Source organism: Bombina bombina, chromosome 5, assembly GCF_027579735.1.
Source record: "Bombina bombina isolate aBomBom1 chromosome 5, aBomBom1.pri, whole genome shotgun sequence".
In the NCBI taxonomy this organism is placed as follows: Eukaryota; Metazoa; Chordata; class Amphibia; order Anura; family Bombinatoridae; genus Bombina; species Bombina bombina.
Genome location: NC_069503.1, coordinates 1,067,141,225 through 1,067,157,054, shown reverse-complemented (window position 1 = coordinate 1,067,157,054; position 15,830 = coordinate 1,067,141,225). Strand labels below are relative to the sequence as shown.

The 15,830-nt window shown below is 37.1% G+C and overlaps 1 protein-coding gene across 1 annotated transcript in view; it reads left to right on the top strand.

Moving 5' to 3' along the window:
* LOC128661721 (WASH complex subunit 5-like) overlaps positions 1-15,830 on the top strand; it is a 115,284-nt gene that overhangs the window by 36,592 nt on the left and 62,862 nt on the right. Inside the window, exons 5-11 of the mRNA XM_053715944.1 lie at positions 1,377-1,477; positions 4,303-4,495; positions 9,824-9,976; positions 10,663-10,776; positions 10,878-11,049; positions 11,318-11,445; positions 15,226-15,355. Of these exons, the coding sequence (XP_053571919.1) occupies positions 1,377-1,477; positions 4,303-4,495; positions 9,824-9,976; positions 10,663-10,776; positions 10,878-11,049; positions 11,318-11,445; positions 15,226-15,355 (991 nt within the window). The remainder of the gene's footprint in view (positions 1-1,376; positions 1,478-4,302; positions 4,496-9,823; positions 9,977-10,662; positions 10,777-10,877; positions 11,050-11,317; positions 11,446-15,225; positions 15,356-15,830) is intronic.

The window sequence follows — 15,830 nt, the reverse complement described above, 5'->3', positions numbered from 1 at the left end:
AACAAATTTACAAGTATAAAAAACATGGATCCATGAATGCATAACAAATAAATAACAATAAATTATGAAAAATAAAAATGTAATAAAATGATGTTGTCAGACAAGTAGTTACACCACGACAAAATTATAAGGTACTGTCTCTGATACAGCTGTATTTGATGTAAAAAACAGTAGTAGATGCCAATATAAAGGTGATCCAAATTATAAATCCAGTATATATATATATCCAAAAAATTATTTGATGTTTCCAAGTGAATATTTTAAAAGGAAGTGGTGCTATATGTGTAGAAAAACTTTGCAAATGAAAGCTCCATAAAAAGGATCCAAAATTGTGAAGATACAAAAAAGTGAAAGATGCCAAAAAGAGAAATTTATTTAAAAGATATCAAAAAAGCAATTGCTGCAAAAATTTGTGATATAAAAGTGATAAAAATGTGAATACAGTGATCAAAAAAATAAATAAAAATGTTATAAAAAATGGAGGTGATTCTTGAGTGGTTACTTTTCCTTATAGTCCCATTGTTTATAGTGGCATAACTAAAAATTCATGTGAAAATAAAATAAAAACAATACTGTAGACAATTTGTTAAATACTTGTTTAAGGTATCAGAAATTATCTCAGCAATTATATGTCGATGCGTTTCGGCCTGATAACAGGCCTTTTTCAAGAGTCCATGTTTTTTATACTTGTAAATTTGTTATGCATTATTAAAATTAGCTGTTTAATGTTCTTATCCACCTCTGCCTCTTAGGCGCTCACTTCTTTTACTCCCTATTTATCACAGTACATCCCTATAAATATTTACGCCGCCATGTTTTCATTATTAAAAAAGCGTTTTTTAGGTAACTATTTAGCTTATATATATATATACATATAAAACCAGTTTGTACCCATATGCGCCTGGCAATTTCTGGCAATAACAGTCTCTTCTTGGCGCTGAGTCTTTGAAAATTTTGTTACAAAGAAGAAAGTATTGCATCACAAGATGTAAAAGCATGTATTATAATGGTGTTCGCCTCAGTCTGTTTGGCGAAACATACAACACGCAATTACAGCCGAAATTTCAGTTCCCTATCAGCGCAAAGCAATGATAAATAATAAACTGGGCGTATTTGTAGGTCGGGCTGTTAAATTACGCCTATTACTAACGTATATTGTTGCACTCGGGAGAGCGCCCGTGTGCCTAGGCAAATGCAAGCGGAGTGTGAAGAAGTTTCTTTCAGATTTGCGCAATTATAGGCGCAGAGAGCTTTGATGAATAGGACGATTAGTTTGTATGCGCTATTTTGGACGGAATTAAAGGAGAATGGCTTTGATAAATCTACCCCATAGTGTTGTCTGTATATTTTGACATAGTTCTATCTCTGCCAAACAGTGTGAAGCTTTGTACCTGTACGGTGTCATGTTGCTGGTCATAGATGAAAAGATTGAAGGGGAGGTGCGCGAGAGAATGCTGGTGTCATATTACCGCTACAGGTATGTCTCCATAGGAAATGCCTGAACATTCTATAGTCTTGACAATAAAAATGCTCTGTATGCAAAAACTTGCTAAATCGTATGTATCTAGATCTAATTAATGGAATTGCATTCCCTTTGCACATCATCCATTTCTCCTTTGGGTTCATTGTGCTTAATACTTATATTTTATTAAGCTATTGTTTAACTTCTTCTATAGCTCAACGAGTTGTTTTTCTGTATCAGAATTTATCAGAATAGATGCACTAGTAATTAAGAGATCAATAAGGTGTGAGACATTTATTTCCAATATTGTGCATGATTTACTTATTTCACAAGGTAAGTGATATGACCTATACCGTAAAGGTGCTCCCAATATAAACAAAACAGCTTGTTGTGATTCTCCACCTAATCACATGGTAACACATGGTAACATCTAGTACGGTTTAAAGTAAATACACATTAAACTGTAGGGGTTTTTTCCCATTACATTGTCGCATAGCTACTTTTTAACAATACACAATGATATTGTGAATATTTACTGCTATTGTACTGAGATAACACAGTAAAAGCAGTGAATGGAATAAGAACAATTTGGATTCCACTCCTCATCAGATATCATCAATGTAATGAATTTAAAGTGACAGTCTACGCCAAATTTTTCTTGTTTCATAAGGTATTACCCATTTCCCCGTTTTGTATAACCAACACTGTTATATTAGGTACAGTTTTTACCTCTGATTACCATGTATTTAAGCCTCTGCAGACTGCCCTCTTATTTCGTTGTTAGATTTGGATTTTAGCCAATCAGTGCTGACTCATAAATAACTCCACTGGAGTGAATACAATGTTATCTACATGGCATACATGAACTAGCCCTGTCTAACTGAAAAACCTTTCAACATGCACTGAGATAAGAGGCGGCCTTCAAGGGCTTAGAAATTAGAATATGCGCCTACCTAGGTTTAGCTTTCAACAAAGAATACCAAGAAAACAAAGCAAATTTTATCATAAAAAGAAAATTGGAACGTTATTTAAAATTGCATGCCCTATCTGAATCATGAGTTACATTTTGACTTCTGTCTCTTTAACTCTATTAATTATATCACCAGTTAAGCTATAGCTACACCACAACAGAACATAATGGCACAGCCCATACAGAATTCAGTGGTCTCCAACTAGATTCCACCCCCTTGTCTCCTACCTCTCCATACACGGTTCTTTTGTAAAATTGTTTGTGATTCCATATACTGCCATCTATTATATATTAAGTAGGTCACCTGTAGAACTCGGTTATATATGGTGTCATTTACCGTACTAGGAATATTTGCACAGTCTGCAATCATACACAGCAATAATTCTAGATGTGATTAGTAACTACCCAAAGAATGTGTATTTGGAAGTAAACCTAACTAGCTTATATATACTGTCTTAAAGGGAACCTGCGTATAATCAGATTGAAGTATAAATGTGAGACCTCATTTTCATATGTTACCCAGAATCTTTTGCTGCATTGGAAACAATTAATTTAGAGTTTTTTTGTGGGAAAAACAAGTATTTATTTTTAATGGCCTACACAATGAGTTATTCCCTCTACATTATATATATATATATATATATATATATATATATATATATATATATATATATATATATATATATATATATATTTATTACACACATTATATAATAATCCAATAAAAGTTTGATTTGTATTTCACAGCTGCAAGGATTAGAAAGGATTGGGGGACACCCATAGGTGTCATGGGGAAGTAAACCAGTGCACCAGGGCCTAATTTCTAAGGCACCAGTGTCTCCCTGGCACCTGGCTTATCGAGTCCTGCTTTAATGTGTTAGATCATTTACTTATTGAACTAGTGCTTGCATATAACTATGTGTTTAACCCATGAAATAGTCAGCTCCAGAGTAGGAATGCGCTATTGGTATTTAGCTGAACACATCTGGTGAGCCAATGAAAAAAGTAATGTCGTAGCCGCCAATCACCAGCTAGCTTTCAGTAGTGCATAGCTGCTTCTGAAGCTATCTATGTATACTTTTCAACAAAGGACACCAAAAGCACAAAGAAAATTGGATGGCAGAAGTCAACTAAAAAACAATTACAATTGTATGCTGTAACTGAGCCATTGAGTTGACTTTCATGTCCCTTTAAGGACACCTAGGTCTGTACCATAGATCACTCAGAACTTTAAAAGAAGCACTTGGGGTTTTAAGTCCCCTAAATCCACCCCCAGCCCCCTTCATTAATTCTTGGTACAGATTTTCCTTAAAGGGACAGTAAACCTAAAAAATAATGTTATATAATTCTGCACATAGTGCAGAATTTTTTAACATTATATTAGTGCTATCGTTATAAAACCTTATTTCCCCATTGAATTTTTTTAAAATATGTCAGTGTTTCAGACCCGCTCTCTGCGCTCTTTTGAGCGGGTCTGTTTTTATTACACAGCGCATCGGGCCAGCTGTATAGTCACAGCCCGGCCCGATCGCGCCATAACACTAAGTGCAGCTCGCTCCTGCTGTCAGACAAAGCAGGAGCGAGCTGCACTTAGTGTTATGGCGCGGTCGGGCCGGGCTGTGACTATACTGCTGGCCCGATACGCTGTGTAATAAAAACAGACCCGCTCAAAAGAGCGCAGAGAGCGGGTCTGAAACACTGACATATTTTAAAAAAATTCAAAGGGGAAATAAGGTTTTATAACGATAGCGCTAATATAATGTTATATAATTCTGCACTATGTGCAGAATAATATAACATTATATTTTAGGTTTACAGACACTTTAAATTAAATTTTCCTTAAATGTTAAGCATTTTCTAATTTCTTTAGTGCAGCTAGATCTTCTGCCGACTCCAACATGGATGATATCTGCAAGCTGTTGCGGAGCACTGGATATTCAAGCCATCCCGGGGCCAAAAGACCTCCCAACTACCCTGAGAGTTATTTCTGCCGAGTACCAATCAATGAAGCTTTCATCAGTATGGTGATTGGGAGACTGCGGTCAGATGACATCTATAACCAGGTGAGCAACGCAATCAGATGCAAAATTTGCTATAAGCTATTCCATATTGGTGCATTTTATACTGTATATTTACATATATGCGTACATAGTCTTAAAGGGATATGAAACCTAACATTTTTCTTTCATGATTCAGATAGAGCATGCAATTTTAAACAACTGTCTAATCTCTGCAAAACTGAGCTCCTTATCCCCACCACTCTTCTTCCAAAATCCCTACCACCCAACTTTCTCTAACTGTTAATAATAACGTCATTACCTCAACCCCGTATGCCCGATGTCTTGGGGTCACACTTGACTCAGATCTCTCTTTCATTCCCCACATCCAGTTTTTGGCCAGTCCCTGCCGTCTCCATCTTAAAAACATCTCCAAAATTTGCCACTTTCTCACACAAGACATAACTAAGACTTGAACTGACTCTCTCATCATTTCCCGCCTTGCCTATTACAACTCCATCATGTGTGGCCTCCATAGCTGTAGTCTATCTCCCTTATAATCCATAATAAATGCCTCTGCCAGGCCAATCTTCCTTACACATCACTCCTCATCTGCTGCACCTCTCTGCCAGTCCCTTCATAGGCTTCCTCTAACCTATATAATAAATCACAAAATACTAACTTTTAAAGCTCTCAATAAAACTGCTCCACCCTATATCTCCGACCTAGTCTCCAGATACTCTCCCTCCCATCCCCTTCGCTCTGCTCATGACCTCCTTCTCTCCTCCTCTCTTGTTACCTCTTTACATTCACATCTACAAGACTTCTCCAGACTGGCCCAAATTTTTTGTCTTCCTCTACAAGATTCTCCCCTATTTTTTAAACATTCAAGTGCTCCTTAAAGACTCTTCTGTTCAGGGATGCATATAATATAAACTAACATTTTCCTATCTTAGTTCCTCTCCTCCTTTAGTTACAATGCCTTGCAAAAGTATTCTCCCCCCTTGACTTTTTAACCTATTTTGTTACATTACAGCCTTAAGTTCAATGTTTTATTAATCTGATTTTTATGTGATGGATCAGAACACAATAGTCTAAGTTGGTGAAGTGAAATGAGAAAAATATATACATAAAACTATTTTTTAGAAATTGAAAACAGAAAATTGGCATGTGCGTATGTATTCACCCCCTTTGTTATGAAGCCCATAAAAAGCTCTGGTGCAACCAATTACCTTCAGAAGTCACCTAATTAGTGAAATGATGCCCACCTGTGTGCAATCTAAGTGTCACATGATCTGTCATTACATATACACACCTTTTTTGAAAGGCCCCAGAGGCTGCAACACCTAAGCAAGAGGCACCACTAACCAAACACTGCCATGAAGACCAAGGAACTCTCCAAACAAGTAAGGGACAATGTTGTTGAGAAGTACAAGTCAGGGTTAGGTTATAAAAATATCCAAATCTTTGATGATCCCCAGGAGCACCATCAAATCTATCATAACCAAATGGAAAGAACATGGCAAAACAGCAAACCTGCCAAGAGACGGCCGCCCACCAAAACTCACGGACCTGGCACAGAGGGCATTAATCAGAGAGGCAGCACAGAGACATAGGGTAACCCTGGAGGAGCTGCAGAGTTCCACAGCAGAGACTGGAGTATCTGTACATAGGACGACAATAAGCCGTACGCTCCATAGAGTTGGGCTTTATGGCAGAGTGGCCAGAAGAAAGCCATTACTTTCAGCAAAAAACAAAATGGCACGTTTTGAGTTTGGGAAAAGGCAGGTGGGAGACTCCCAAAATGTATGGAGGAAGGTGCTCTGATCTGATGAGACTAAAATTGAACTTTTTGGCCATCAAAGAAAACACTATGTCTGGCGCAAACCCAACACATCAAATCACCTAAAGAACACCATCCCCACAGTGAAACATGGTGGTGGCAGCATCATGCTGTGGGGATGTTTTTCAGCAGCCGGGACTGGGAAACTGGTCAGAGTTGAGGGAAAGATGGATGGTGCTAAATACAGGGATATTGTTGAGCAAAACCTGTACCACTCTGTGCGTGATTTGAGGCTAGGACGGAGGTTCACCTTCCAGCAGAACAATGACCCCAAACACACTGCTAAAGCAACACTTGAGTGGTTTAAGGGGAAACATGTAAATGTGTTGGAATGGCCTAGTCAAAGCCCAGACCTCAATCCAATAGAAAATCTGTGGTCAGACTTAAAGATTGCTGTTCACAAGCGCAAACCATCCAACTTGAAGGAGCAGTTTTGCAAGGAGGAATGGGCAAAAATCCCAGTGGTAAGATGTGGCAAGTTCATAGAGACTTATCCAAAGCGACTTGGAGGTGTGATTGCCGCAAAAGGTGGCTTTACAAAGTATTGACTTTAGGGGGGTGAATAGTTATGCATATTGACTTTTTCTGTTATTTTGTCTTATTTGTTGTTTGCTTCACAATAATAATAAAAAAAACATCTTCAAAATTGTGGGCATGTTCTGTAAATTAAATGATGCAAATCCTCAAACAATCCATGTTAATTCCAGGTTGTGAGGCAACAAAACACAAAAAATGCCAAGGCGGTGAATACTTTTGCAAGGCATTGTATCCCCTTGAACCCCCTTAGCACGTAAGCTTACACACCTAGCAGCTTTGTAGAGCACCTTCATGAGAGATTTACAACAGGGAAACTCTTAACAGGACCCCCTATCGCTCCCATAATTGTTACCTTGCATTTTGGATCCATGTTTTTAGCGTCGCTGAATCTATTGGCTCTCTACAAATATCTGATAATAATAATTTACTTCTATCATCATTTCTTCTTTCTTGTAGCACAATAGAAACCTATGTAGGCTCATAAGCTAATGTTTGACAGTTTTTCACAGCTAGACAGTCCCTTTAAATTGTATTAGTTGATATTGTATATTGATGCATATAATGTGCTGTTATTTATTAGGCGCCTTCTAGTTTTTTGTCTAACTCACTTTGTGTGTTTGATATTAGATTGGCAGCAGTTTTGCAAGATTGTTATCCATTTACAAGAGCACTAGAGGGCAGCACTACGCCCTGTCATGTAGTGATCCAGATACTACCTAGGTATCTCTTCAACACAGAATAACACGGTCGATACGCAAATTTGATAATAGAAGTAAATTGGAAAGTTTTTGGTTTTTTTAAATGGTATATTGTGTCTGAATCACTAAAGAACATTTTTGGGTTTCATATCCCTTTAATAGTAGGAAGAGGATTTAAAGCAACATAGAAGTTAAATTACACTTTCATGGTTCAGAGTTTATAATTAAAAAAAAAATACATTGAATATCAGTTTTATTTCTTTTGCTTGATATCCTTTGTTAAAAATTAGCTCTAGTGTGCTCTATATGGCTGCAGTACAAAGGTTGTATGGTATCCATATAGTGCTGAAGTCACGTGCACACTCATGTGCCTACCTCAGTATGCACTCATTGAAGGGGCAAAGAAAAAAAAAGGTCAAGTTTATTAATCACTACAACGTCTTATATTAACTATTTAAAGGTACTCTATACTTTAACTGGTGAAATAATTAATGGAGTTAAAGGGACAGTCAAGTCAAAATAAAACTTTCATGATTCAGATAGGGCATGCAACTTTCCAATTTACTTTTATCATCAAATTTGCTTTTTTCTCTTGGAATTCTTTGTTGAAAGTATTTTTGTAAGTATTTTAGATTTGTATAGGTTGAACTCGATGGACTTCAGTCTTTTTTCAACCTTATCTACTATGTTACTATGTTACTATGAAAGCTAAACCTAGGTAGGCACATATTTTAATTTCTAAGCCCTTGAAGGCTGCCTCTTATCCCAGTGCTTTTTGACAGTTTTTCACAGCTAGACAGCACTAGTTCATGTGTGCCATATAGATAACATTGTGCTCAATCACATGGAATTATTTATGAGTCAGCTGTGATTGGCTAAAATGCAAGTCTGTCAAAAGAACTGAGATAAGGGGGCAGTCTTCAGAGGCTTAGATTAGAGGTATCACAGAGGTAAAATGTATACTAATATAACCTTGATGGTCATGCAAAACTCTGGGGAAAGGGTAATATGCCATCCTACATAAATAAATGCAATTCTGGTTGGCTGTAGGCAGAATGTGAGCAGAATGCCACTGGAGTAAGTGGCCGGTGTATCGTACAATATTTGAAGGGATATGAAACCCAAATGTTCTTTTGTGATTCAGACAGAGACTACGATAAAAAATAATAATTTACTTCTATTACCAAATTTGCTTCTTTCCCATCATATCCTGTGTTGAAGAGATACCTAGGTAGCATCTGGAACACTACATGACAGGAAATAGTGCTGCCCTCTAGTGTTCTTGCAAATGGATAACATTCGTACAAAACTGCTCCATATAGTGCTCCATAATCTAATATCTAACACACAAAGAGCCAGATTGCAAGTGGAGCGCTCAATAACGATGTAAAAAACTGCCAATTTGCACTGAGATAAGAGGCGGCCTTCATGAGCTTAGAAATTAGCATATGAGCCTACCTAGGGTTAGCTTTTAACTAAGAATATCAAGAGAACAAAGCAAATTAGATTATGGTAAATTGGAAAGTTGTTTAAAATTGCGTGCCCTATCTGACTCATGAACGTTTAATGTGTATATACCGGTTTAGAGGAAGTCCCTTATAATGTGATGCTCACGCCAGTGACCCGGGGCCGAGAGTTCAAGAGATAAAAAACAGTGGCAGCTCATTCCGTGACCTTCTCGTACTAATTTAACTGTAAACGCAAAGCAGAGAAGGAGGGGCCTCCTAGTGCAGAGAATCCATAACGCCCCCCCAGATGCAGTAATACTCACAATGGGAGCAGCACTATGTGCTTAGTCAGCCATGCTGAGAGATTGCAGTGTCTGTACTACAGAATGGTAGCGATCTGTAACGTGCAGAAGACTCCAACTACTATGTGCAGCCAATGACTTTAATACAAAGATTTAAAAACATCACATTATGAAAAATGATTGCAAGGCTCACATATTCTACACGCTACGCATTTCTCGGCATCGTACACCGTTTCATCAGGCTTATAGTGCTCCAGACATGGGCAGGCTCCTGAGCTTACATTCCCTGCTTTTCAACAAAAGCTACCAAGAGAATGAAGCAAAGTTGATATTAGAAGTAAAAAGTTGTGTTGCATGCTTTATCTGAATCACATAAGAAATGTTTGGGGTTCTCGTATCCCTTTAACATCTGCAGATGGGCGTTCTCTTCTGCTTGTGGTATTTAGTCACAGATCACTCGTATGTTGCACTCAGTTTCCCTATTCACTGTACTTTTGATATTCTCTTATGTCCCTATTTCCTAAACAACATTTTCCTATTATTGGGATCTTCTTTTACTGTCCCAGGTATCTGCATATCCTTTACCGGAGCACCGCAGCACTGCCCTAGCCACGCAAGCTGCCATGCTGTACGTTATCTTATACTTCCATCCTACAACGCTCCACACCCACCAGGCGAAGATGAGAGAAATAGTGGATAAATATTTTCCTGATAACTGGGTGAGTAAGTTTATTCTGCTGCGTATTAATGTCAGCTTTATATACTGTAGTTCTAAAGTCCTTTAGATTGTAAGCTGGAGGGTCTCTCTACCTGTATTTAAAGCTGGTGCAGAAACACCATTTTAAAAGACTGGGCTCTCTCCCTGTCCCCTTATGGGAAGTTGATTTCTTCTGATGCCTCTTATGCCTTACATACCTGTTCTGTATCCATTAATGCATTGTTGATATTTGTAGTATATGTAGAGGGCTAACAGGAAAAAAAGGACTTTCAAAATGAATTTCAAAATGACAAACTGAAAATAAAGTAGGTATTTTTAAACAATTTAACGCACTCCAGCAGGTAAAATGGATCATTGGGAACTCATTAAAGGAAGGAATATTCTACAGTACGCTGTTTGTCATGCACCCTTGCGAATGTAACCCGGATTTATTTAACTTATTAGGGTATGAATTGTAGTTTACCCCATTATTATTGTTATCTCCATAGAGCTATTTAATATGTCTGTGCTTTATAAATAACAGATTAATATTATTACTGTTAATAATAATATAATAAGAAGCATTTTTTAACTATATATTTAACCCTTTTGCTTTGGTTGGAACAACTCTATACCAAACTAGAGCATTTTATTATTAGACTAGAAGGCTCCTTTAAAACAGATTTTTATTTATTTTTTTATCTTTAGGTTATCAGCATTTACATGGGAATAACTGTCAATCTGATGGAAGCATGGGACCCGTATAAAGCTGCCAAGACTGCACTAAACTACACGCTAGATCTTCCAAACATTAAGGAGCAGGTATATTTGTCTGTAGTGATCTGCTTGACACTTTCTTAAATACACTGGAAGGTGCCATCTTCTGAAAGAAACATTCATCACTCTTGTTTTCTTTACTACAGGCAAGTAGGTATGCAGCCATGACTGAGCGCCTGCACCCGCAAGTTCAGCAGTTCCTTAAGGAGGGCTTCCTCAGCGAGGAGTTTGTGCTAGATAATATCCCAAAGTTGCTGAACTGTCTGCGAGACTGCAACGTCAGCATCCGATGGCTAATGCTCCACACCGCAGATTCTGGTGAGACTTTAAATCTTGTGCACATAAGTAAATGCCAAGCACAGTGATCCCCTTGGTTTGGACACACTTGACACATACCTCGGACACCCAAGGACTATATTAGTGTACTGTAATTGTATAAAAATCATTACACTTTATATACACAAAATGACACATTGTTACTGGAGTTGTGGCTCTCTGGCTGCGAGAACTTATTAATAACTGTTATAATATTTATTTTAGTTATGAAAAGTACAAAAGACTCAGCTGATCACTTTGTATTTTTAAGCTTATGACCCAAACAACAAACGACTTCGCCAGGTGAAAGAGCAGATTCTCACGGACTCTAAGTACAACTCGAAGATCTTGTTCCAGCTACTACTAGACACAGCACAGTTTGAGTTCATTCTTAAGGAGGTAACAGCTCTTTTTGTTACATTACAAATATAATTAAATTCCTTTTATAATGTTTAATTAAAACTATATTGCCGTGCACTTTCATTTTTAATTTTTTTCCTATTTGTGCTATAAAATAACCTTGCAAAGTGTGCTGTTCCTGGACAGCTCTTGATATGCAAAACCTTTTAAATTCTGCAAACAATGTATTCTATGTTCAATGCAAAATATAATTATTGATCCATTTTATCCACTTAAAGGGACATGAAACCCAACATTTGTCTTTCATGATTCAGACAGAGCATGTCGTTTTAATCAACTTTCCAATTTACTTCTATTATTAAATTTGCTTCATTCTCTTGTTATTCTTTATTGAAGAATCTTCACTTCACAGCTGGGAGCTAGCTCAACACATCGGTTGAGCCAATGACAAGAGGCATATATGTGCCGTCCCCCAATCAGCTGCTTGCTCCCTGTAGTGCGTTGCTGTACCTGAGCCTTCCAAGCTATGCTTTTATACAAAGGATACCAAGAGAGCAAAACTAATTAGATCATTGAAGTTTTGGAAACTTGTTTAAAATGTTTTGTTCTATGTGAGTCATGAAAGTTTAATTGTGTCCCTTCAATGCCCCTTTTAACACAGTAGTTTTCCTTATTTAGAAAGATTTTTGCTTGGCTGGTTTAAGTTGCATTCTTTTTAGGTTCTTGGCATGTGTAATATTTTCAGCTAAGTGGCACCCAGGAGTCAATATAATAATTCTTAAGTTTCCTATCTGAGTTTTAAGGGGACAGTAAAGTAAAAAATAAGGAGAATACAACTTTCCACTTTACTTATATCATCTGATTTGCATCATTCTCTTTGTATCCTTTGTTGAAAGCCATACCTAGATATTTCATGAATAGCAATGCACTACTTGAAGCTAGCTTCTGATTGGTGGCTGAATATAAATGCCTCTTGTCGCTGGCTCTTCTGATGTGTTCATCTAGCTCCCAGTACTGCACTGCTGCTTCTTCAACAAAGGATACCAAGAGAATTTTATAATAGAAGTAAATTAGAAAGTTGTTTTAAAATTGTATGCTCTATCTCGCTCTAACTGTCTCAGAGCTCCTATTTTCCACAAATGTCTAAGCATGCACAATGTCTTTCTGCATTTATGCGCCTACAAACTAGCTCTCGTAATCGCATCTAATCTAAAAACGCCACCTGTTCCAACATCAGGACCTTAATGTGACAGCAAGGTCAAAATGTAACTTTTATGATTCAGATAGAGCCTGCAATTTTCACTAACTTCCAATTGTACTTCTATTATCTTATTGGATTCATTCTCCAGTTGTCTTTTGTTGATGAGCATACCTACATGCATTGCTGCGCCATCTACAAAAGATGCCAAGAGAATTAAAGTGAAGGTCAATTTCGATGAATAGGTGCCCGGTGTTTAATAAACCTATTAAAAACAAGGGCACTTTAATTCATCAAAATTGACATTACACTCATTTTCTTCAAATACTTACCTTTTCATCCTGACAGCCGCTGCAGGGCTTCCTCCACCCGTCGCAAGCCCTCTTTGCGGGTCCATAACGACAAATCTGGCTTCCTCCAATCACGGCGTTGCCTCAGGCCATGATTTCCCCGGGGGGAAGCCGTGATTGGAGGAAGCCGGATTCGTCATTTCTGACGTATGAAGAGGCTTCCGACGGCCGGGGGAATCGCTGGAGCGGCTGTGAGGATTAAAAGGTAAGTATTTGAAGAAAACAAGTGAAATGTCAATTTTGATGAATTAAAGTGCCCTTGTTTTTAATAGGTTTATTAAAAACCTGGCACCTATTCTTCGAAATTGACCTTCACTTTAAGTAAATTTTATAATAGAAGTAAAGTTGTTTAAAATTGTGTTTTCTGAATAAATACATACAAGACAAATTGTAGGTTTTGCGCCCCTTTAACTTCTTCATATTATTACATCAGTGATTCCAAATGTGCATGTTCTATTCATACGTCTGTTAAAGTGATTGTAATCTTTAATGATCAGCGTTATTTTTGCCATAACAAAATGGTAAGTATTTAAAAAAAAAAAAAAAACATCTTTGTAAACTTTAATGAATTAAAGTCCCCCTGTTTTTAAGAGTATTATTTGGATACTGGCCTTTAATTCATTAAAGTTTGCATTCACTTAAAGGGACACTCAGGTTAAATTAAATTTTCATGATTCAGACACAGCATGTCATTTGAAACAACTTTCCAATTTACTTCAATTAAAAAAAATGTGCACAGTATTTTATATTTACAATTTTTGAGTCACCAGATCCTACTGAGCATGTGCAAGAATTCACAGACTATACGTATATGCATTTGTGACTGGCTGATTGCTATCACATGGTACAAGGGGAGTGGAAATATACTTAACTTTGAAATTTGTTATAAAAAAATCTACTACTCATATGAAGTTCAGACTAAATGCTATTGCATTGTCTTGTTATCTTGCATTTGTTGATTATGCAAATCAATGTGTTGACTGGTCCTTTAAAGGCGCATGCAATGAATGGGATGATAGACGGTTAACGTGACACAAGAAACAATCCTGATCTCTACAGCTTTTTGAATCTGATTAACTAGTACATGCGTTTGTTGTGTATTCTGCGCAATGTATATTCAATAGGCTATAGATAATATCATATGAGGGATTGTCAGTACAACTTGATCAATCTTATAATTACTTACATTAAAGGGACATTATGGTGCTCAGGGACCTTAAGTGGTTTTTGCCTTTTCGCCACTATTGCTCTATTTCTCTTAATTTGGAACATAGAGTGCTCTACATCCCTTCAGTCAGCCACATGCAATTAAAGGGACACTAAAGTTAAAAAAAAAACTTTCCAATATACTTCCCTTGTCAAAACATGCACATTCTTTTTATAGGCACACTTTCTGAGGCTCTAGCTCCTACTGAGCATGGGCAAAAGTGCACAGTATATACATATGTGCATTTTGTGATTGGCTGATAGCTGTCACATGGTACAGGGGGAGGGAAATGTGGCTTAAATTTGAAATTTGTCAGAAAATATTCTGCTGTTCATTTCAAATTTAATGTAAGTGCTATAACATTGTCTTTTTGTTGTGTTTTTGTCAATTATTCAATTCTACTATATTTAGTGGTCCTTTAAGCTGGACCTAGGGGATGACAGATGGGTTAATGTGACACAAAAAACAAACGTTTATCTCGGCAGCTTCAAGTTCAATGTTAGATTAAACCAGGAATATGTGTTTTTATATCCAATAGGATTCTTTGTACATAAAGTTTATTTTAATCATATTGTAAACAAGACTACAGGAGTACAGTTAGTTAGGTGATGCTAAAGGGTGAACACTTCTAAGCTATAAAGGCAGCCATTGTAATCAGATGTGCAGCTAATTAAAGGGACTCGAAACCCAAAAATGTTCCTTCGTGATTCAGATAGAGCATGTCATTTTAAACAACTTTCCAATGTAATTCTATTATCTGATTTGTTTTATTCTCTTGGCATACTTTGTTGAAAGGAATAGCTAGGTAGGTTCAGGAGCAACAATGCATTACTGGGAGCTAGCTGCTGATTGGTGGTTGCACATATATGCCTCTTGTTATTGGCTCACCAGATATGTTCAGCTAGCTCCCAGTAGCGCATTGCACCTCCTTCAACAAAGGATGCAAAGGGAATGAAGCAAATTTGATAACACAAATTGGAACAATGTTTATAATTGTCCTCCTATAACTGAATCATGAAATATTTTGTGTTTCATATCCCTTTAAATGTTATTGTTCCTTTCAGATGTTCAAGCAGATGTTGTCTGAAAAGCAAACAAAGTGGGAGAACTATAAGAAGGAGGGGTCGGAACGGATGACGGAACTTGCTGATGTCTTCTCGGGGGTTAAACCTCTCACCAGGGTTGAGAAAAATGGTATGAAACAGTGTGTGCAGAGTTATGGCTCATACAGCACACAGGCTCACCAAAACCGAGGCACCTTGGCTGTTTTTTGTATTTACCGACCTTTGTTATGTGTAGGCGTCATTTAACCTCTTAAGGACATATGACGGAATTTTTCCGTCATAAAACAATTGAGCAAACTGAAAGCTGTGTCCTTAAAGAGTTAAAGTATAGCGACAACTTGTTTTACCAGGAATTTGAGACAATTCCTTATAGGTCTTCTGTATGACTGATATAATCTAGAATAGAATAGAGGTTAACAGATGGAGGTCACGGCTACTGACCTTGTCAGCTTCTAATGGACTAAATATTGCACATATTATGCACTTTAGTTTTAGATAAAAAGGTAAATATCGTCTGTAAATAGCTTTTTTTTTTTATTAAATTTTTTTATTCAAATTAATAATTAAATCAATATATAAAGGAGCATATGGTCATTACAGTTTAA